Source organism: Vicia villosa, unplaced genomic scaffold, assembly GCF_029867415.1.
Source record: "Vicia villosa cultivar HV-30 ecotype Madison, WI unplaced genomic scaffold, Vvil1.0 ctg.002395F_1_1, whole genome shotgun sequence".
Taxonomy (NCBI): domain Eukaryota; kingdom Viridiplantae; phylum Streptophyta; class Magnoliopsida; order Fabales; family Fabaceae; genus Vicia; species Vicia villosa.
This window is the reverse complement of record NW_026705917.1, coordinates 329,438-352,995: the sequence shown is the minus strand read 5'-3', so window position 1 is coordinate 352,995 and position 23,558 is coordinate 329,438. Positions and strand designations below refer to the sequence as shown.

Sequence of the window (23,558 nt, the reverse complement as noted above, 5' to 3'; positions counted from 1 at the left end):
TGGAGTTTTCTTGAAAAAAGATGCGGGCAAATTTTGGGGTATAACATATCCAGTTTGGATCTTCTAGAGCTTGATCAACAGAAGTTGGCTCGATCAAAGAAACAAGACCTAATTGGCCCTTTGCATTGTTCTTAAGGAATGATCTGGCTCTGATAGGATCTTTTTTCTTTCCAAGAATGACATCTTCTGAGTGAGCAGAAGTTAGTCTTGAAGATCTTTTGATAGTTGGCTCTTCAGAAATTCTGAGATTCTCTAAAGACGCATCAACTTGATCTTCTGATCCATTCTGATACTTTGCTTCTTGGTTCTTCAGCTTCTGATATATCAATATCTAAATCTGCAAAATTCTCAAACTGCTTTGGCTTTTCAAGACCAAGCTTATCATCAAATCTGATATTAATTGATTCTTCTACAACCAATGTTTCAGTATTGTATACTCTATAGCCTTTAGAGCGTTCAGAGTATCCAAGAAGGAAACACTTATGTGCCTTAGAATCAAACTTACCAAGATGATCTTTAGTATTCAGAATGAAACAAACACATCCAAAAGGATGAAAATATGAAATGTTGGGCTTTCTATTCTTCCACAATTCATAAGGAGTCTTATTTAGAATAGGTCTTATAGAGATTCTATTTTGAATATAACATGCAGTATTTATTGCTTCTGCCCAGAAGTGCTTAGCCATATTGGTTTCATTGATCATGGTTCTGGCCATTTCTTGTAGAGTCCTATTCTTTCGCTCTACAACTCCATTTTGCTGTGGAGTTCTAGGGCAAGAGAAATCATGGGCAATACCATTTTCTTTGAAGAACTCCTCAAAGAATCTGTTCTCAAATTCGCCACCATGATCACTTCTGACCTTTATGATTTTGCACTCCTTCTTAGATTGAATCTGAGTGTAGAATTCAAAGAACACTGAATGAGACTCATCCTTGTGTTTTAAGAACTTTACCCATGTCCAACGGCTATAATCATCTACGATGACTAATCCATATTTCTTCCCTCTGACAGATGCTGTTTTGACTTGTCCAAACAGATTAATGCGCAGAAGTTCTAGCGGCCTAGAGGAAGAGAGAACATTCTTAGATTTGAATGCAGGTTTGAAAAACTTGCCCTTCTGACATGCTTCGCAAAGAGCATCTGATTTGTATTTCAGATTTGGGAGTCCTCTGACCAGATTTAGTTTGTTAATCTGAGAAATCTTTCTCAAACTAGCATGGCCTAATCTTCTGTGCCAGACCCATTGCTCTTCACTAACAGACATAAGACAAGTTACCTTCTGCTTCTTAAGATCAGAAAGATCAATCTTATAAATTTTGTTCTTTCTCTTGCCTGTAAATAGGATTGAGCCATCCTTCTGACTTACAGCCTTGCAAGACTTTTGATTGAAGATTATGTCATAACCATTGTCACTTAATTGACTTATGGACAATAAGTTATGTGCTAATCCTTCTACAAGAAGTACATTAGATATGGAAGGAGAGTTACCAGTACTTATGGTTCTAGAGCCAATAATCTTGCCCTTCCGATCTCCTCCAAACTTGACTTCTCCACCAGACTTAAGCACCAGGTCTTGGAACATAGACCTTTTTCCCATCATGTGTCGCGAGCACCCAGAGTCCAGGTACCATGATATGTTGTGCTTTGTCTTCTTTGCTGCCAAGGATATCTGCAACAGAAATTATCTTCTCCTTAGGTACCCACAACTTCTTGGGTCCTTTCTTGTTAGTTTTCCTCAAGTTCTGATTGAACTTGGGTTTAGCAAAATAAACAACAGGAGGTACAGCATGATATTCCTTAGGTTTAGCAGCATGATATTTTCTAGGTTGTGTCACATGCTTCTTAGTGTGTGTAACATGAAAGCTTTTGGCATGTGAAGTAAGCCTAATATCATGTGAGTGGCCAAACTTGAACTGATCATACAATGGCTTGTATGTGATTTTCATATCATCTACAGGTTCAAATTTGTGTGGGGTATCACCCTCATAGCCAACGCCAATCCTTTTGTTTCTAGAAACACCATATATCATAGAAGCAAGATGACTTCTGCCAATACTTCTAGATAAGAACTTTCTAAAGCTCGAGTCATATTCTTTCAGAATATGATTGAGACTAGGAATGGATTTTTCTGATTCAGAAGGAGATCCAATATCTTTGGATAATTTTAAAACTTTTTTCTTCAGTTCAGAATTTTCCACTTCCAGCTTCTTAGTTTCAGAATCAAATAGCTTTTTCAGCTTTTTGTATTTGATACTAAGATGAGCCTTGAGTTCCAGAAGTTCTGTTCAACTGGAAACTAACTCTTCTCTAGATAGTTCAGAAAATACCTCTTCAGAATCTGACTCTGATGTAGATTCTGATCCATCATCAATTGTGGCCATCAGTGCAATGTTTGCCTGCTCGCCTTCAGAGTCTGATTCTGATTCTAAATCTGAATCATCCCATGTTGCCATAAGACCTTTCTTCTTATGAAACTTCTTCTTGGGATTCTCCTTCTGAAGTTTTGGACACTCATTCTTGTAGTGACCAGGCTCATTGCATTCATAGCATGTGACATTCTTCTTGTCAGAACTTCTGCTTCCAGAAGATTCTCCTTTTTCAAGCTTCTTAGAACTTCTGAAGTTCTTGAACTTCCTATGCTTGCTTTTCCAGAGTTGGTTTACCCTTCTGGAGATCATGGACAATTCATCTTCTTCTTCTTCTTCTGATTCTGATTCTTCAGAATCTTGTTCTTCTGCCTGAAAAGCGCTAGTGCATTTCTTATAATTAGATTTTAATGTTATAGACTTACTTTTCTTCTGAGGTTCATTAGCATCCAGCTCTATTTCATGACTCCTCAGAGCACTGATCAATTCTTCAAGAGAGACTTCATTCAGATTCTTGGCAATTTTGAAAGCAGTCACCATAGGACCCCATCTTCTTGGCAAGCTTCTGATGATCTTCTTGACATGATCAGCCTTGGCGTATCCCTTGTCAAGAACTCTTAATCCAGCAGTTAGCATTTGAAATCTTGAGAACATTTTCTCAATGTTTTCATCATCCTCCATCTTGAAGGCTTCATATTTCTGGATCAAGGCAAGAACTTTGGTCTCCTTGACTTGGGCATTTCCTTCATGAGTCATTTTCAATGACTCATATATATCATAGGCAGTTTCCCTGTTAGATATCTTCTCATTTCAGCATGAGAGATAGCATTCAGCAAAACAGTCCTACACTTGTGATGATTTTTGAATTGCTTCTTTTGATCATCACTCATCTCTTGTCTTGAGAGCTTTACACCACTAGCTTTCACTGGATGTTTGTAACCATCCACCAGAAGATCCCATAAGTCACCATCTAAACCAAGAAAGTAACTTTCGAGTTTATCTTTCCAATATTCAAAGTTTTCACCATCGAATACTAGTGGTCTAGTGTAACCATTGTTACCATTTCCATTGTATTGCTCAGCAGAGCCAGATGTAGATGTAGGTGTTGGAGTTTCAACCATCTTGACTTAGCGTTTTTCTCTTCCTTAATCTTTTCTAAACACGGTTAAGTGCTTGCATCTTAGAACCGGCGCTCTGATGCCAATTGAAGGATAGAAAAACACTTAGAAAGGGGGGGTTTGAATAAGTGTGACTTTAAAAATTCTTAAGATAAAAACAATGAACACAATATTTTTATCCTGGTTCGTTGTTAACGAAACTACTCCAGTCCACCCCCTTAGAGTGATTTACCTCACCTGAGGATTTAATCCACTAATCACACAAGATTACAATGGTTTTCCACTTAGATACCCTCTAAGTCTTCTAGAGTATTATGATCACAACCTGATCACTCTAGGAACACAATGCTTAGATACCCTCTAAGACTTTCTAGAGAATCCGATCACAACTTGATCTCCTCTAGTTCTTTACAAATGAATGTAAACAAATTCTTACAAGAGTTATACAATGCTTCTTAAAAAGCTATAATCACAACTGTGATATTTCTCTTAAAGTTTAAGCTTAATCTCACCAAGATATTACAACAGTAATGAAGTGAGGTTGAAGATGAGGTTTGAGAGCTTTTGAATTTGACAGCGTTTTTGTATGTTTGCGCAAAAGTGTTGTATTCAGCTTCTTATCAGAACTTCTATTTATAGGCGTTTGAGAAGATGACCGTTGGGAGCATTTAATGCGCTGCATTATCCGTACAACATTGCATTTAATGTTTCACTCATTTGTCAACTACCTCGAGCTTTGCTTTTCCTGCTTTAACTGACTTTGCCTTTAATAGCTTCTAACGTTCCTTTTGTCAGTCAGCGTAGCCTGCCATCTTATACTTGCTTCTGATCTGATCTTTGTAGATACAACGTTTGAATGTATCAGAGTCATAACAGCTTGGTGCAGAGCATCTTCTTGTCTTCTGACCTTGAAGTGCTTCTAGCGTGATACCATGAGAACTTCAGTGCTTCTGCTTCTGATCTCAAGTTCTTTTGATGCTTCAATAGACCATGTCCTGATTCTGCTTGACCATCTTCTGATGTCTTGTGAGAGCATGTTTTGATGTTGCATACTTGAACCTTCTGAGTCAGTGCTTCTTGTGCTGATTTTGTGCATACTCTTTATATATTTCCTGAAATGGAAATTGCATAGGATTAAAGTACCACATTGTCTCAAGCAAAATTCATATACATTGTTATCATCAAAACTAAGAATATTGATCAGAACAAATCTTGTTCTAACAGAAGCCTTGAACAAGACTAACTCCTTAATCCTTCAGCAAATCAAAAGTATCGAGGCGTTGGAAGAAACACGCCAGACAAGGTCTCCCCTGTAGACACGCCAAAGGCATTCTCAGAGTCCTTCCCTGCGACCCAGAGAATGTCGTTCGAACCGAAGAAATGTAGAGGTTCCAGCAACCAAGTAGCGCGAGCGCAACTCTCCTCGCCAGAACCAAATGTCCCTGGCGCCTAAAAAGAATAAGGAGAATCCACGGGGAGAGACCCGACGAACACGTCCTAAAGATCTAACAAGAAGCTTTTGTATTTATTATCAATAATTATATGACATTATGAATTCATGCAATATAATTAATGTAAAAATTAAAATTAAAATAAACTCTAGTTTTCGTTGTCGAATTTTGTTAGTGATTATCTGGGTAAAAAATTTAGAGAATAATATTTTATTACAAAACAATATACACTCAAATATTAATGTAAAAAAAAACTAAAACGACATCTATTTTTAATATAATAAATTAATATACTACCAAAATCACCTAAAATGAATCACTAAATTAGTTTAACAAGCATTTTACATACCCCTAAACGTAATTTTATCTAACTAATTATTTTTAACCCTAATAGTTATTACAGTTAATATTTACGCCAAATATCCATTGTTTCTAGATTTTCCATATTCCTAATTGTCATTACAAACTGCTAATTAATTCTTACCATTTATTAAACCTACAATTAATTTTGACTGCAAAACCAATCATGAACTAACGTTTAGCTGTATTTTTGTTTTGAAAATTCTTTGTAAAGTTGCAAAATGTTTCTCATTCTACTTTTGATTTTCTCTATTGAAACAAATAAATTGAAACAAACCCTATTCTACTTCCAACGTGTTTTCTCAATTGACACAATTAAAGTATTGGAAAATTAAGTCAGACCTTTGTCATTCCTCTTCTATTCTTTCATTGAAACCAGATTATTCCATTTATTTAAGCAACCGTCTATATTCACGCGTGTTCTCATTCAATTTTCTTTCTTTCCATCTTCCACCCTCCTCTCCAAAAACAGATTCCTTCGATATCTCTTCCACCATTATCTCCAAAATAGGTTCCTTCCATCTCTATGTTCTTATTGATGTTTTGATTTTTTGTTTGTTCCATCTTCGTCTTCTGCATTTTGCCAAAAAATTGGATTCCTTCTTCGTCTTCTGTATACATTACATGTTTCTACCTTTAGGTTTTTTGGTCATTGTGTTTGCTAAATGGGATCTTATGTAGTTATTCAGAAATTATTTAAAAAAGTCCATCTTATTCACTTAACATTAAAAGTCTCTGCATTTTCATGTTTCTTGATGTTAGTTATTTGATAATAAACGATTTTTGTTTGATAAATTTATTTTTGTTGCAGTGACAATGAGTTGAAAATTTGACTGCATCAAGAACATTAACGACACCAAAGAAAGGCAATTGGAATCATTGATGCATGGAGTGTAATCAATAGTAAAGGAATTTAGCATATGGAGATGCTTTTAATGGATGCAGCTGTATGAAATTTCAATAATATCTTCTCACACCTGCAATGCAATGATCAAGAGTTCTCAAAATTTATATTTCTGACTTTTTACCACATTTATTTTATTACATTAACCTGAATGTTGATTCAATAATGTTGTTTGTCATTTACAATTTAAATCTTTTTACTACAAACGTATCTTATATTTTGTTTGTTTAATCACAATATTTATACTATGAAGTAGATATCTACGTCGCGCAATATCTTTTGGATTACCTCGTCATTTCTTTCCTTGAACGCCTTATTTTTTCAATATGCTTGTCATTCATGTTTGAAATAGTTATTAAAAACCTAATTAGTATTATTATTATTATTATTATTTATTATAAATCAATTAAAACAAATTTTTGAAAATGTGAGTGTAGGTTCAATATTTTTTTGGTAATGAGCATTAATTGAAAATGGGTGTATTAGATTTTTTTTAATGGAAAGTTATCAAAAATGAATTTTTGGAAACGTGTAGGTTAAATATTCTTTTTGTAATTAGAATTAATTGAAAAAATGTTTTAATTGGATACATTTAAAACATTAATTTTACCGAATACATTTAAAACATTAATTAATTCAATTTTATTTTGATTTTTCAAATTTGTTTTAGACTTAGAACGATTTTTTTGGCCACTTCTATAATAACTAATTCAATCTATTAAATATGATTTCTCTTATATTTTTCTAGATAAGCAAATATCATATGCTTAATAAAAAATGATATATGATATTATGACATGATACAATAAAAAATAAAATTAATTTGAAAAAATATTAGTTTTTTTTAGGATAAAATGTTAACATTTATACTAAAAAATGATGCAAATATTTGTTTTTATAAAAAAAACATGAAACAATTATGACTGATGAATACACAATTTAATTTTTTTATGAAAACATAAATTTGTTATTCTTTTAATATTTTACATATATTTTTAAACTTTACTATTTATAACGATATTGTGTGACCCATGTGAACGCACGAGTAGATGATTACTTAATTATTTTATTTATTTTTCTACTAAAAGATACATTTTCGACGGATCGGCACTACTTAATTTGTATATCTTTTATATACATTTCTTAACCATCATTATACTATATTTATTTACTATTTTTAACGATATTGCGCGATCCATGCGAACACACGGATAGATAATCAATCGATTTTATATATGTGTGTCAAGTGTAATACATCATATACTCATATATTTTTCAACATAATTTCTATATATACCGTGACAACTATTACAACTTGACAAATTTGTTATTGTTTTTATATTTTATATACATTTTTAAACATCACTATATTATATTTATTTACTATTTATAACGACATTGTACGACCCGTACGAACACACTGGTAGATGACTACTTAATTATTTCCTATATTTTTCAACTAAAATATACATTTCCGGTGGGTCAACACTACTTAATTTGCATATCTTTTATATACATTTCTTAACCTTCATTATACTATATCTATTTACTACTATTATCGATATTGCGCGATCCATACTAACACACGGGTAGATAATCAATTTTATACATGTGTATGTGTGAAGTGTACTATATCATATACTCATATATTTTTCAAAATAATTTCTATGTATATCCTGTCAATTATTACAATTTGATAAATTAAATTAATATTTATATGAAAATTATCATTGAAACCTTTTTTCTCTTCATTCGTATATATTTTTTATATATATTTCTTAACCATAACTATATAATATTTATTTATTTATATCGATTTTGCGCGACCCGTGCGAACGCACGGGTCCTTTACTAGTAAAGATAGAAAATAAAACAACAGACGTTGTTATTTGTGTACTGAATCAATATATTGATTGTTTGTATTGGCACAAGAATCATCAAAGGAGTAATAATATTATTCTAATATATTTGCTAGCATAAGAACCTTAAAAACAACACTTAGTAATCATGTAATAATAGCATACCTACCAGTAACTCTGGTCAGGGCTTTTTGGATGTATTTTTCTTTGTATAAATTAGCCAAAACTGCAGTAACAATCATATTATAACATTGTGGTAGAAATTTAGCCCATTCACAATAAATTTAGGATATAATACCTTATATCCTTAAATAGTTGAACCAAATAGCAACTAATTAATGGCGTAATACATAGTCTAACAACACTGTCAACATCGCTGTATAGTAACATATATCAAACATGGTTAAACCAAATCTAAGATGATAGAAAACATTGTAACATAAAATAAAATTTTTCGGTGAGAAACTTCGTCAGTACAAACAATTTCCAAGTTGATCATCAACTTAGCTATCAGGCAAAGACATGTTTATATCAGTATGGGACTTTTTGTGTCCGGCATGGCGTGCATGTTGTCCCAGTTGTCTTTTTAGAAGGCGGTGGAGAAGAGGTAGAATTTGAGTTAATGGTTCCATACTTTTGAAGTACATGTCCACATCATTTGGTCAAAGTAACATACCACATATAAACAGATATTCCCACTTAAAAAACAAAATATTGTATGAAAACCAAGTAATCAAATCACAATATGTATACTTAGTTATATCTTAAGACCAAACACAACTAAGTTAAGAAGATGGATTGTATCAGAGACTCTACTCATAGAAATTGATCATCTACAACGAAATATGATCAAAATTGTCCACAACGAAATCTGATTATGCTGAAACCACAACTCAAATTTCATTTTGAGGAAATCATATGAGAGAGGTTTAGTTTGACACAAACATGATAATGAAAATGAACAAGATTATAACCAAACAACGGAAATAAACAAACACTATTTGTAATAAAAGCTTCACACAAAATTTATACCATGCTAAAAAACACATCTAAAATTCTATTAATTGTATTGTCATTAGATATTCATCCTTGTTAGAAAACTGCTTGACAAAGAAAATGTATTGAAAAATCACAGTTGTAGATTGGTGGTCATGTGAAATACTATTGTTTGATCAAGCTTGAAAAATGAGAATGACAACAAATGTATGCAGGAAAAACATCATAGTGTACAACTATATGAAAAGTTAACTGGTAACACTTCGCTTTTTACACAATAGAAACAAAGAAAATAATAAAAAAGAGTTATAATGTTACACTATATGATCTCATCATATATGTGTATAAAAACAACCATACATAAATTCTATGTTAGTAAAAGCATATACACTTAAATCAACCAACAAAATCTAAATATGGTCAGAATTGTAAAATACCTTCGTTGTTGGGGTTGAGGTGGTGACACATTTACAGTCCTAGCTTCCTTAACTTTAAAGAGCTCATAAATCTTTGTAGTGTCCTTTGAGAAATTTCTCCCATTAATTGACACATCAAATGCACTTCAAAGTAAGAAAATGAAACACACGATTTAATTGATAATAATCTAAAATCATTGTGACATATCAATAAATAGTATAAAGTTTTAATAATGTCTAATGAGATATTACCATTTAGATATGTGATAAGCGTGATCATATTTTTCATAGTGAGAATAGTCATACAACATTAACTAAGATGATTAAGAAAAAGGTAACGATGGACATTGGTAAATATAGATGCAAAAAGTACCATATCAGTAATACGGATATACGTGCCATATCGATAAAGCAAAAAGTACCATATCAAAAATTTCCTAAAATAGGGATTTGTGGCGATTTGTGGCATGAGAAACTTCAACTTTACTGCAAACAAAAATAATTAAAAAAATCAAAACTTTCTTAATCAGAATCGTAATTCGAAGTATTTTTTTTTGCTTTTCGCACCGGTGTCGACCCACCACAGGTGGACCACTAATCCGGCTCGTGCGGAGAGGCATGCGCACTGACCAAGCAAGATTGTTCCGCCTGGGAATCGAACTCGGTATTCCCCGAGTACGTCCTTGGACGAGGCTCCTTGCCAATGGAGCTCAACCGCTTGGTTTAATTCGAAGTATTGATCGATCAAAGAAACTATTAGTGAGTAATGAATTGTGCACTTACCACGTCGAAATAAAAGTTGCTTCTCAAGCATAGTATGATTCGTATGAGATGAAGAAGAATAAAGTTTCGAAGTTGAAGAGATCCGAACGAATTTGAAAATATTGACTCATTCAACCGCCGTCGCCTCTATTCGATATACGTAACCACTTCTCTCGCCAGAGCACCACCGTGTTCCACCTCTTTCATGCACACTCAGACCTGACCGACTCATTGTCACTGTAACAAAGATACATGAAATAAATGACTAACAAAAACGGTTTAACATCAAATGACTAACATCAAGAAACGTGAAAACTCAGAGATATAAAACTCTTTGTGGAAGATGATCCTTTTTTAAAACAATTTCTGAATACTTTAAGCAAACCCATTAAACAAAACGAAGTCATCTAAAAACCCTAAAAGAAACAATCAAAACGCCAATACGAAGAGAGAGAGAGAGAGAGAGAGAGAGAGAGAGAGAGAGAGAGAGAGAGAGAGAGAGAGAGAGAGAGAGAGAGAGAGAGAGAGAGAGAGAGAGAGAGAGATGGAATGGAAGGGACCTATTTTGCAGGACCTGAAGGAAAAGGGAATGAAGGAAACTGTTGATGCAGTTGGTGGAAGATAGAATGAAAGGATGAAGAATGAGAGCATTCATGACTTCCATTTGCTTAAATAAATGGGAAAATCTGAATGATAGAAGAGAAACTCAAAAGATTTGTTTTCGTTTTCCAATGACTTATTCTCTCCACTTATTAGGGATATAAAATTATAATTAAGATTATTATATTTATAGTAGATAGGTTGCGGATTCAAATTATTCCCCCTATATTTTATAATTTAAATTTCAATTTACAAAAAATAAAAATACAAAAAACTTGTAAGAAAAGAGAGTAAAAAAACTCGTTTAAATGATATTTTTTAATAATGTAATTTTTTGAAGTATTTTAGTGAAATATTTCAAGGCTTTTTTATATGGCTAGCTCATTTGTTAAATTTTGATGATATAATATTTTGTGATTTTACTTACTTTTTTTAGCATTATTTATAATTTAAATTAAAAAAAGAATTTTTTGAATTTTTAAATTTGGTCTTACTAGATTCATTTTTAAAAATTACAACCTAATCTTCAAATTATTTAAAACGTCCCCGAACTTATATATTATTCAATGTTAACATAAACGTTTTAAAAGATAAAAGTTAATCAAATATCAAAATTCACCTCATTGCTTATTAACAAAATATACATTAAATAAAGAGAAATTAAAAAAATTCCACGTATAATTATTTTATTGGGAAACCTTATGAACACTACTAATATTGGTAATGTAATCAAGCTTTATCCCATTAATAAAAAAATAAAAACAAAGATTAATTGTTATGTATAAACTATTTTATATGGAATCCATTACAATCATTTACAAATAATATTTTAATCTAAATTTTTAGGTATAATTTATAGTATAAATTAATTAAAAAATTTAATTTATTTTTAAAATAAAATAATTTAAAGGGTAGCATGACAATTGACAAAGAATAATATTGTTTGATTGGATTGAGGCACCCGTACTCAACTAAATTCAAAGATACTAGAGTGTCCATCTTTATTTTATAGAAAATCTATTATTTTATTTTACAATGTGAAGCAATCACAATCATGTTAAATCATATTATTATTTTTAAATAAATTATGTGATATAAATAAATAATAAATTTTCATTTAATGATAATTTAAAACTATTTTACTCTCTCTCGGTGCACTATCTTAACTATGACCGGGGTATTTCAATTAAATTCGTAAAAATAAGTAAATACACTTTGATATAATTTCCGTGCTCACTCTTAATTTCATTTTCTGCTATAGTTCTCTCTCATACGATACGACTGCGTTTTCAGCACCAAAAACCTCTCTCTCATCTCAACCATGGTAACCTTACTTTTCTGCATTCTCTTTTTTCCTCTTCGTATTTTCAATTTAGGGTTTAGATCATGAACACTCCACCTTCAAATCAAGAGATCCACATTGTTATTCCGATTAATTCTTCGGATTTCGAACAACGATTCAACCGTAAAAATCATCGTGTTATTTTTGATCTACAATTTATCAGTATTAGTGTATTTTCATTTCAATCGGTTAATGTATTAGTGAATGTTTTGAATCATTCTAATTCTAATTGCGATTACGTATTAGGTTTTGCTTCAATTAGATCCGTTTCTCAATGAACTCACCAGCATGTTCGAGCGGAGCACTGATAAGGGTTCTGTTTGGGTTACTCTCAAACGATGTATGTATTGATTTTGTTGTGTTTGCTAGATTCAGTTAGGGTTTTGGGTTTTGTAGGTTCTGAAAATGACTTGTTTCTGTTGTCGCGTCTTTTTCTTTTTTATTTTGCAGCATCGTTGAAATCTAAAGTTCAGAAGAATAAATTGGCTACTGCTGGTGAACCAATTGAGTATAGATGTCTTATACGTGCCACTGATGGGAAAAAGACGATTTCTACTTCGGTATGTATCCTGTTTTGTTGTTGTTATTGACAGTTTCAGCTATGCTTTTCATAAAAACTTTGCTGTTAGATGAACTTTCGCGGTATTTAACTCGTTATTAAATTCTTAGGCACATTTTGATTGGCCTTTAGCTAATAGGAGTTTCTCGATTGAAACTAGCGGAAGCAGATACTAATGTGTGACCGTCTTTTTTTTGCTTTTCTATTGTGTGTTTTATGCATATTTTTTGCGTTTCATCAATGTTCATTGTTCGTTTTAATTTAACTCACTTGTTTCAGTTTCAAGATATATATTACCATCTGAATGTGAATTTATCTAAATTTCAGGTTTCATGTTGTATTTGTCTCATTCTAAAATGTGATTTTTTTTCTTTGTTGTTTGTGATGGTTAAAAGCCCTTGATAATAGACTGATTTTTCACTACAGAGGAATAAATGAAAGAGAAAAAAAGATTGATTGCATGGGTTGAGTCATTTGTTCATTAGGGAATATACTAGTGTTAGATGTTACCTTGTCTTGTCTGATATAATATATCTTGAGTGTGCTTTCCAAACTCCAAAAACACGATAAGTAGGTTACTGGTTGTGGTTTCAAGATCTTGTATGTTTGTCAGTTAACTACTCAAACTTGAAAATTCAGTTCTTTTTGGATCATTATTCACGGCAAAACGAGCTTAAATTTAAAGAAATCAATGTGTATGTATTTCTCTTCTTCCTATCTTTATACTAATTCTGAAGTCTAACATAGATTAACGTAGATTTACTAAACAATATTTGATATTGAAGTATTAAACTAGTTCTAAGACACATTTTATTATGAACTTCAATTCCCCAAAACAACTTTCATAGGGATTTACAAAACTGCTTTTAAGTTATAACATAAATATTGTACTTTAAATATGCCAAACATCTCCAACCAATCTTGATTTGTATATGTTAGAATTCATAACAAGATTATAATAATTCATATATTATAATAATACATCCTGCTTGTGTGGAAAACATTGCAGTTTGTTCATGCTGTGAAATGTGTTGTCCTCCTAGTATCTACCAATTTTTTAACTGCTACATCTTTTGGTTTGAGCTATACTGGTAATTCTTCACTTGAATGAATTTCCTGCCCCCCTTGTCTGATTTTCAATGTTGGTGAGGCTTATAAACATATGTAGCATGTGATTGAGCATTAAAAAGTTGCTTTTCAAAATATAAGTGACTGAGTATTATTTTTCATACACTATCAAGAATATTATCTCAAACTAATTTTAGATCAAGGCGTGAAATTAAAAAGGGCAATTGAAAGGATTGTCTCTTGACTCTCTCATTTTTCTGTTTGTTGAATAATGATCATAGGTGTTATGTATGTATAGTGTACATGGTTTATGCAAAGCCATTATTGGCTCTGCTTTTGTAAATGTTATTTGAGTTTATGAAATTAGGCTTGATCAATAGATTGAAGTTTGTTGTCTAGTTTGACACCTTACTTGGTTTTGGGCTTCTATAATTGTGTTGGTCAGTGTGTGTGACTTTGTGTTTTTGTCTAGCTAATTAACAAAAGGTAGAAAATAGCTGTTTGAGTGGAAGAGGTAGGTTTCTGAGCGACAAAATGGGAGTGTTTGTGGTTATTAGGAAATGTGAATGGTAGTGTTAATGGAAATGGCATTTATGTATGAAAATGAAGGGAGAGAGTTGGAGAAGAAAAAAATTAAAAAATGTGAATTATAGAATAAAGTCTTTCTGTTAATCTTTGACTCTGAAATGGCTTCCAATTTATTTGGTTAATGCATCCACCTTCACTCTTCATTTATTTTTTACTATATTCATTTAAAGTACTTTTAAACAGGTAAGGTCCTTAATTAAGTGTTTATAACATAAGTGTTTTTTCTATTTCTAATGTTTATTTTTACCGTATTCTCATTTGAAAGGTTGGACCAAAGGATCATCAACGCTTTCAAGCTTCTTATGCAACTATATTAAAGGCCCATATGACTGCTCTGAAGAAGAGAGAAAGGAAGGACAAGAAGAAGTCTGCAGAGATTGATAAAAGAGAAGGAACTTCTAAGAGGCCTAAGAAATCCTGAACTGATCTGCTTCTGCTGTTTGGTATTCTGCACAAACTTAGTTTCCAACTGAAGGATTGGTCGGCTCCACATACTTTTTTGAGTTGCGGGGGAGGAACCGAATGTAGGGGAAAAGACAACAAGGATACTTAAAAGATTCTCGCATTTCAAAGCAAGTAATGTAAAACTGTTATTGAATTGGCAATTTGTGAAAATTTTCCTTCAGTTCCTTCGGAGGTTATAAATTGAATCTTTAGGATAAATTCTTTTCCCCAATTGATAATTTGCTTGGTTAAACTCATTGAGTTCATCTTCTGATCCCAAAGATCTTGTTGAATCATTTTAAGATTTGTGCATGAGTACACAGATTTGCAGTTATTATCCTTTGTTAACAACTTTTGGCACACATAATTTTCCTAATTAGATAAATTCGGTTGATTCTTTGATGCCAATGACGAAGAGTGCAGTAGAGTAGGATTCAATCATCTGACAGTAGTCTTGTCGTCCTGGGATTATCACATTTTTCTTACTTTGAAAATGGATCGTCCTGGAATTATCACATTTTTCTTACTTTGAAAATGGATGGGAAGCTCACTGGCCTCTTTCATGCAATCTGCATAATATTTACAGCACTTCTGAGATGATGTGAAAGAGATCAGGAGGTTTATGTGCGAAACTTTTAGCTGAGAGGTAAGAAAAGTTTATGTATAGATTTATTAATAGAAAAAGATAGATAAGGGACTTGGATTAAACGAAGTGTATCAAAAATAAAGGTAAAATTTTGGTTTAGAAAAAAAGATATGGATTTCTATAATTTTATTTCATGAATGATATGAAATTTTATGGGACTCTAATAAGTTAGATCTTAGACAAGATGGTCGAAACTATAACTACTATTGACAGATACAAAAACAAGAGGTAAAAGAAACATTGAAAATGATGAGGAATAACAACATGGTTGGACCAAATAACATATATATTGAAGTGCGGAAAAGTCTTGGAGATAGAGGTATTGAGTGACTTATTAAATTATTTAGTGAATTAATGTGATCAAAGCAAATGTCATATGAATAGAGAAGAAACACTTGAATTCCGATTTATAAGAACAAATGAGACATAAAATTGTGTAAATTATAGAGATTAAAATTATGAGTCATACCATGAAGTAATGGAAAGAAAGTAATTGAACAAAGACTAAGAAAATGGACTTAAGTTACTGATAATCAAGTTGGTTTTATGTCTGAGAGATCAGGCATAAAAGCGACTATCTACTATGACATGTAGTGAATATGTATCAAATGGATCAACAAGACTTACACTCGATTTCCATTTATTTTGAAAAGACGTATGATAGTGTGCTTAGAGAAATTTTATGGAAATTGTTAGAGAAGAAAAATATTATGATTGTATCCAAGGGAGTCTCAATTAGTGTGATGACACATGCATAAGGTTTATAAAAATCTCAACTCCTCTTACTTATCGGCGGAGGCATAGAAATGATCCATATCAGATAAGGGAAGAGGTTAGGAGATTAACGACTATATTTTTCCTTGGGAAAATAAGCAAACTTGAGCGCACTTAAGTGCACCTATAAGCCTCTCCATGCCCTAACTAGTAACGTCGTCGCACATGTCACAAGAAGGATTTGAAATGTTTAAATGATGAGACTATCTTTATTGCGCCTGTTTCCCACTACTTTTTCAAACTAATTACAGGAGTTTCAGTTCTAAGCTCACATGAGACAACATTTTAAAGGTTGACCAACATCACTTAAGGCTTTTGTGAAGAAGATGTTCATCATCAATCATAGCTTGGTTTTGATGAAGACAAAAAGATTTCGTAAGAAGAAAAATCAAAGAAGAAAAAGAATGATTCAAGTTTCAAGTTTATATAAAGATTTGGATATCTATGATAATGGATCATAAACAAAGGTATATGCAATTCAATTCATATACACATCTTAAGTTCTCAAAAATCATTCATTCATTTCAAACCATTACATAAATTATTTGCATCTTTCAAACTCAACACAAGCAAAGATTTATCCTAGTGGTTGAGTAGATGTGTTAAAATACTCAATGGTTATGGGTTTGATTCTTGAGAATGTCAATTTTTACTTAGAAAATACTTTAAGAATTTTCATGTCCTAATTAATCGATTTATTATCGAATTGCCATGATGAATCAAAGGGTGCTTGTGTCATATAAATAGAAACCAAATTTTTAGATTTAAAATTCAACTCTTTCATTATTAATTTTTCACATCAACTCAAATAATTTTCTAAGTGTATCATTTAAACAAGTTTCATTCATATCATTTATGAGCACTTAAGTGTATATGTTTGTATTGTGATCAAAGAGAAAGAGAAGAGCCAAAACTTTCATATATCTTGTAATTCAAGCAAGTCAAAAGAGATACAAACTCAAGTGTTAAATCTATATTTTGGTGATCATCAAATTATTGGTGATTGTTGTAAAAAGGTCATTTGAATTGGTTTGATTCAAAGTTGTTGATGTTCTTGGAAATCAAAGAAGTGGTATGCTTCTTTGTTGTTGTTAGAAGATTGTAGGAGAAGTTTTGGCATGAGGTTTGTACAAAGATCTAACAATAGTGAAAATCTCTCATAGGGTGTGAGGGGACTAGATGTATCCTTGGTTGAAAAGGGGAGCTAGTATATATCTTTATGTCATTTACTTTGCCGCACTTTAATTTTCTACATAACTTTATTCTACTCAAGTTGCGACACTTAACTTATTTCTGGAAAAGTAAAAAAGAAAAGGAACTTGCATAAAAACAAGAAAAATCCAGCAAGTATAATTCACCCCCTAGATTACGCACTCTCAAAACTTACAAATTTCCCTGATTCCTTTAGTGTCCGAAAAAGCTTTAGGGACAATTTTCTAGGTCGCTCGGAGGCCAAATGAGCAAGGTTTAATTCACTTTAAGTCCACTCCACTTGATCCAAAATACATGATCTCATATTCACTTTTTAACACACTCATCTTGGATCTTGAACTTATTTGAGCGATGAAGTGCTAATCATGTAAGTCCATCCCGCGCAGCTGTGACGGAGATCTACACCACCGTTTAAAAATCATTAATTAATCAACTACATTCATTTTTGGTTCCTGAATGAAAAACACTCCCTCTCTCTCTATATTATATATATATATATATATATATATATATATATATATATATATATATATATATATATATATATATATATATATATATATATATATATATAGGGAGCATATCAAGTGAGAGCATTTTTAAGTGAGAGATGAGAGGAAGAAATATCAACCATTGGATTCATCAAGTGAGAGAAATTAATAACCTCATTAACGTAGTAACATTCTTTCTCTTGATGAATCCAATAGTTGATATTTCTTTCTCTCATCTCTCACTTAAAAATGCTCTCACTTGATATGCTTCATATATATATATATATATATATATATATATATATATATATATATATATATATATATATATATATATATATATATATAATTATTTAGTGGAACTTAAAGAATAATTGTGATTGAGAAAAAATATGAAATTAAAATTAAGTTTATTGACTTTTATGCCTCAAATAAATGTTATATTATATTTATTTAATAAATTAAACATATTATCAATTTTATATTTTATAATATTTCTTATAGCACTTATAACTTTGTCAAACGACTATGTTATCTTATAAGTTGATTTAATGGTTAAGATTAAAACAATACTGTTCTCTATCGCACCAAATCCATTTCCCTCAAACACAACAAATGAGTTTGAGTACCCCCTGTACTCTATATTAATATTATTTGCTTATCCAAAAAAAAAAACAACAAATGAGTTTGATATTTTGAGTAGGCAAATTTTGAGTAGGCAATTTTTCATTGCACCCTTATACAATGAGAGACATATCTAAAAATCTAAAAATGTTCTTAGGTAAATTCAGAGATACATTTCCGAATACACCAATTATTTTTTGTTTAAATTTGGTTCAGAAATGCATCTCCAAATTCATCCTAAGGTAAATTCGCAGATACATCTCCAAACTATGTGTGGAGTTAATTCAAAGATGCATCTCCGAATTATTGCCTATGTGTTTTTTCCAGAACTAGTTTACTAAGTTTATTTTATTTTCAATCCAAACTAATTCTAATTCGATTAAAATTGTTGTTATTTATTTCAAGTATTAATAAAAAGGAATATTATAAAACTGGGTAATGCGTTATTAAACCCGAATATTATTGAAATCGAATATAATAGTACAACAATTGTTCTCGTCGATGAAAAATAAACAAAATATAATCAAAAGCATAGTCTACTGAGTATGCCTAATCCTAACACCCCAACTCTTCCACTGTCTACGGTAACCTTAGGCATTCCGTGCCTCGGTAAGAATGGAACGTGCTAAGGAAACCGCTTCATTGCCACCTATCTCAAACAGTCCATACTCAATGCCCTTACATGTCATCTGCATAATATTCTGACAAATCGGCAAGACATCAATGACATGATCACCCATGGCCTGCTCATTCTCCAGGATCTCCTCATGAGCAGACCTAGGTGGACGTCCAGAAGCGTCTTTTGTCAAGTAAGGGTGTGACACGTTATAGAACCAAGTCATGTAACCCTCATCATAACTCCACTAAGATGTGGCTTCACGACTCTGATACTCCACCAGTACCAGACAGATCTTAAAATTCGCCAGGATGTCATCCAGATCTTTGCGGACAATATTGATAGGAACAACCTAGACGGGGGACCTCAGAATGATCTACACGTACCTAAACTTCCGCATGCACCATTTGGGCAGATACCTGCACATGATATTAGTCCCACATGCCAACCATCTAGAGTATAAGGAAATGTGGTCGAATGTAATTCTTTCCTGATGAGTATTGTATGGCATCTAGACTACGTCATCAGTCTGAATTTGGTCAATATACACACGAAATGACAAGATAGCATTATTTCCTTTGCTAGAGATAAATCGACAAGCAAATGGATAATCATCAGTATATAACGGGTCACGTATAAACCCATGAATACGGTGATAATGGGCAAAGATCCATCCCTGGAAACCAATAAGAAATAAAATTAGTAACAAGCGTGAAAAAAAGTTATTTGTAACTTAATAGTGGGATTTGGAAATTACCGTAAGCAGGGTGCATGAGCCTGTCATTTATTTTGTCGTCATTTATAACCTTCACTCAGATTGGAGTACCTTAGCAACTGGAACCTGCGGTGCGATTGAGGCATCCTCATCATGGTGCTGTTTACTGTGGAAATTGGTAAACAATTGCTGGTCCTCCCAAAGTCCTAAAACGAAGGGTTACTGATAAGTGTCAAATTGTAGTTATTTTGTGTATAGTTTTGCGGCACTTATCTTCTCTTTTTCCTCAATTTAGACGAGTTTTAGTGTATATTACATACAATACATATACTTTGTATTTAATCGAGTTTTTGATTAATTTATGTACCGACTAATAGTTTTTCATTCATTTTGTAGGTATTTGAGCATGTATGGAGCATTGAGTAATAAGGCTTCAAAGATGCATTTGTGGATCAATAAAGGAAGAAGCAAATGAAAAATAAAGTGCAGACTGGTGTGAGTCGCCCGACGGAGCAGTTGGCTCGCCGAGCGAGCGTTGGAAAATTATGTCTTGCTTCTGCCTTGGGCCGCCTCTTGGTCTCCGCGCGGAAGAAGAAGGAGTCGCCGGGCGAAGCAATCCCTTCGTCGGGCGAAAGTAGATATTTTTGCACACTTGTTGACGTGGCGCAGGCTGTGTGGACTGAATAAAAGGTTTCGCCGGGCGAAAGTCGCATAGAAGAATTTTGTTTATATTTCGTTTTCATTTCATTTTTTAGGTTATGGTTTTGGGAGAGGGTTTTTGTTCTCTCAACTACATCAACCTCATTTCTTTGTAGCTTAGTGTTAGAAAATAACGATGGATCTTGCAATTTGTGGATTGGGAGTGTATTCCTCATCAATTGGTGTTGACAAACCAAGAAATGTTTGCTTTCTCTTTCTCTCTTCTCTTTGTAATTTCCATTGTTGGGTGGTTTGTATGTATTTCCTTTGAACTCATGTATATTTGTTGACTATTATGTTATACAAAGCTTGCTTTCATATTTTTATGGATTATTGTCTTAGATTTTTGCTTTGTTGCTATGTGTTTGAGTTACTATAGAGATGTAGGGCTCTAATGCTTATCTAGGATGATTTTCTATTAACTTAATTGCAGAGATGGATTAGGTTGATAATCACTTAGTGTCAGTGCTTAATGCGTCTGAGTGGTCGTGTTTGTCTGAGAGATCGACATTTACGGGAAGCTCAGATTTCTCATGTGTTGTTTAGGTGTCTGAGATATCGTCACTTAGATAATGTTGTGGGTTGTGTTGTTGACATGTGGTAATATTGATAGGTTATAAGTTGAGTATATTCGGTCAATAAGTTTAAGTCTGCGAGAAGTTGATTATATTTCTACTTGATAATTCTATTCTATTGAGGAATGAATTCTTTTATGTTGATACATTTACTTTTATGGTTTTCTGCTTCACCAATTTAATCCAAACTCATAATTGCGGAAACTGTTGAATGGTAGTTCAATATCACTAATCTCTGTGGACACGATAATTTCCCTGATAAATACTTCCAAAAAATTTTGTTGCTTGCCGCTTTACCGCTCCAACAGTTACTCGCAAGATCGACCAGTTGATCTTAGGACAAGTGCTAAGATTTTGGGGTTGCACTAGCTTTGTCGAGGGAACGACCTGAGAAACAGTTTTCTAAGGCTGAGACCAATGCAACGGTTTTCCACACAATGTTAGGTTCGACTTCCAGGTGACTTGTGACCGACGGAAACAAACCTATGTTTAATAATACAAACGAATCTAGACGTTGAGATCTTGACTTACTGTGGTGACTCGTGACCGACAGGAAGCGTTGGATCCAAACTTTTTTCTAAACGAAATAAAGTGTGAATGACTCTTTTATGAACGTGAAAGTGTAGAATGAATGGTGATCAACAGGTAAAACATAAGTGAAAATATCAAGATAAATGACTGAAAAATAAAAATTATGCATTGAAATAATGGTGGTGATTCACGTACATCAAGCACTCATCAAATCTTTCTTTCTTACAGTCAGAAATTGGGCAGAGTATCAGCGAGTAATTTGAGTATACCAGCGAACACACTCAATTTTACATAAAAATGACTTATTTACAGTAGTACATAAGATAACTGCCTAAATTAATCTACGGCTGATAATGAAGCAAAATGGCAACTGCTGCTCCATGAGATTTTTCCATGTCTTTGGTGCCTGCAAGGCACGATTACTTGAAATAACCACCCTTAGCTTTTGAATTTTGAAACTTCCCGCCAGTTTCTTCAAGGCTCAACCGCTCTTGGTTTCGACGCTGGCGCTTGTTAGGGATGCAAACAGTAAAATAGAAGCCTTTGTGGTCGACAGGGACTCTTTCGACTATTTTATATAATCTCCACTTTAGTCGATTCGACCTGCATGTGTTTTCGACATCTCTTCCGTATATTTTCTATGTGAGCCTTAATTTCTTGAAAATGCCTCCATTCACAAGCCTCCTCCCTTAACTTCTAAAGTCACCAGCTGAGTATCCTTTTTATTTTTTGTCCATAAAAATCTTAGGGTAACAGGTGCACACGACTCTGGGATCCCGACCCCGTGATAGTTAACTTATAGAGGTCTATGCCTCCCTATCATGAGGCAGAAGGGGGACGACTCTAGCCTGTTCACACTGACAAGCCCTCTCGCGACGAGCAAACACAATTAAGGTGGGTCACCTGAGTCTTAACCTTTCGTTGTTTTTAGCCATACCCCTTGAAAAAAATAAACAAGCGAGATTAGTATACGAGGAAGGAAAGAGTTCGGAGATGTAACTCTGAAAACCTAAAACAGAACACTTCAGAGATACATCTTCGAAAAAAAGCTTTGTTCATCTTCAATGGCCGATTTTTTTTTGCAACTGCTCTAGCCATCCAAGTATAATCCAAACTCATCCATCATATAAACAAAATCTACACATAGTCTATTTCAAATGTTGATGCTATCTAATGCATTAAAACTAACCTACTTGAGCTAATACATTAATAAAAAATAATTAAAAAAAACAAAATGAGAAACGTACTCAAATGATGAGGGTGTAAAGTGATCTGATGTTGAATGCATTAGTTAGATAGAGTTTGGAATGGCAAGATACAAGTAAATGTTGCTTCAAAACTTAACCTTGAGTGGGAACTGGAAATGGGTAGAGAGAGGTAAAGAGAAGAGATAGTTTTGAGTTTTTGAAAAATAAAGGAAAATAGGGAGAGTCTGACGCGAGCTTTAAATATGCTCACCTAGTTCGGAGATGCATCTCTAAAATAGCTTTTTGAATTAAAAAAATGTTTATTCGAAGATGTATCTCCGGTCACACACTACAAAGTCCTTCGAAGATACATCTTCGAATTAACCAGTGTTAAAATGGAAAATTGGTGCGTTTGGAGATACTTCTCCAAAAATAGGGGATATTTTAAAATTTTGGGTTAAATATATTTTTGGTCCCTATAAAATAATAAATTTTGTTTTTGGTCCATATAAAAGCAAATGACATGTTTTGGTCCCTACAAAATTATTATGCACGTAACGTGTATTTTTGAATGATTATTTTGCATACATGTTTAGAACGTTTTAAAAAATTTCTTGAAAAAAAAGGAACTCAAAATTTGATTTCTAAGTTGAG

The 23,558-nt window shown here is 32.8% G+C and overlaps 1 protein-coding gene across 1 annotated transcript; it reads left to right on the top strand.

The window, feature by feature from the left end:
* The first annotated feature begins 12,015 nt into the window (after nucleotides 1–12,015).
* On the top strand, nucleotides 12,016–15,087 carry LOC131638720 (signal recognition particle 14 kDa protein-like). Its single transcript, XM_058909279.1, has 4 exons — nucleotides 12,016–12,157; nucleotides 12,422–12,515; nucleotides 12,626–12,735; nucleotides 14,656–15,087. Exons 1-4 carry the CDS (start codon nucleotides 12,155–12,157, stop codon nucleotides 14,809–14,811), a joined length of 363 nt encoding a protein of 120 aa, XP_058765262.1. The 5' UTR covers nucleotides 12,016–12,154; the 3' UTR covers nucleotides 14,812–15,087.
* Nucleotides 15,088–23,558: the final 8,471 nt, after the last annotated feature.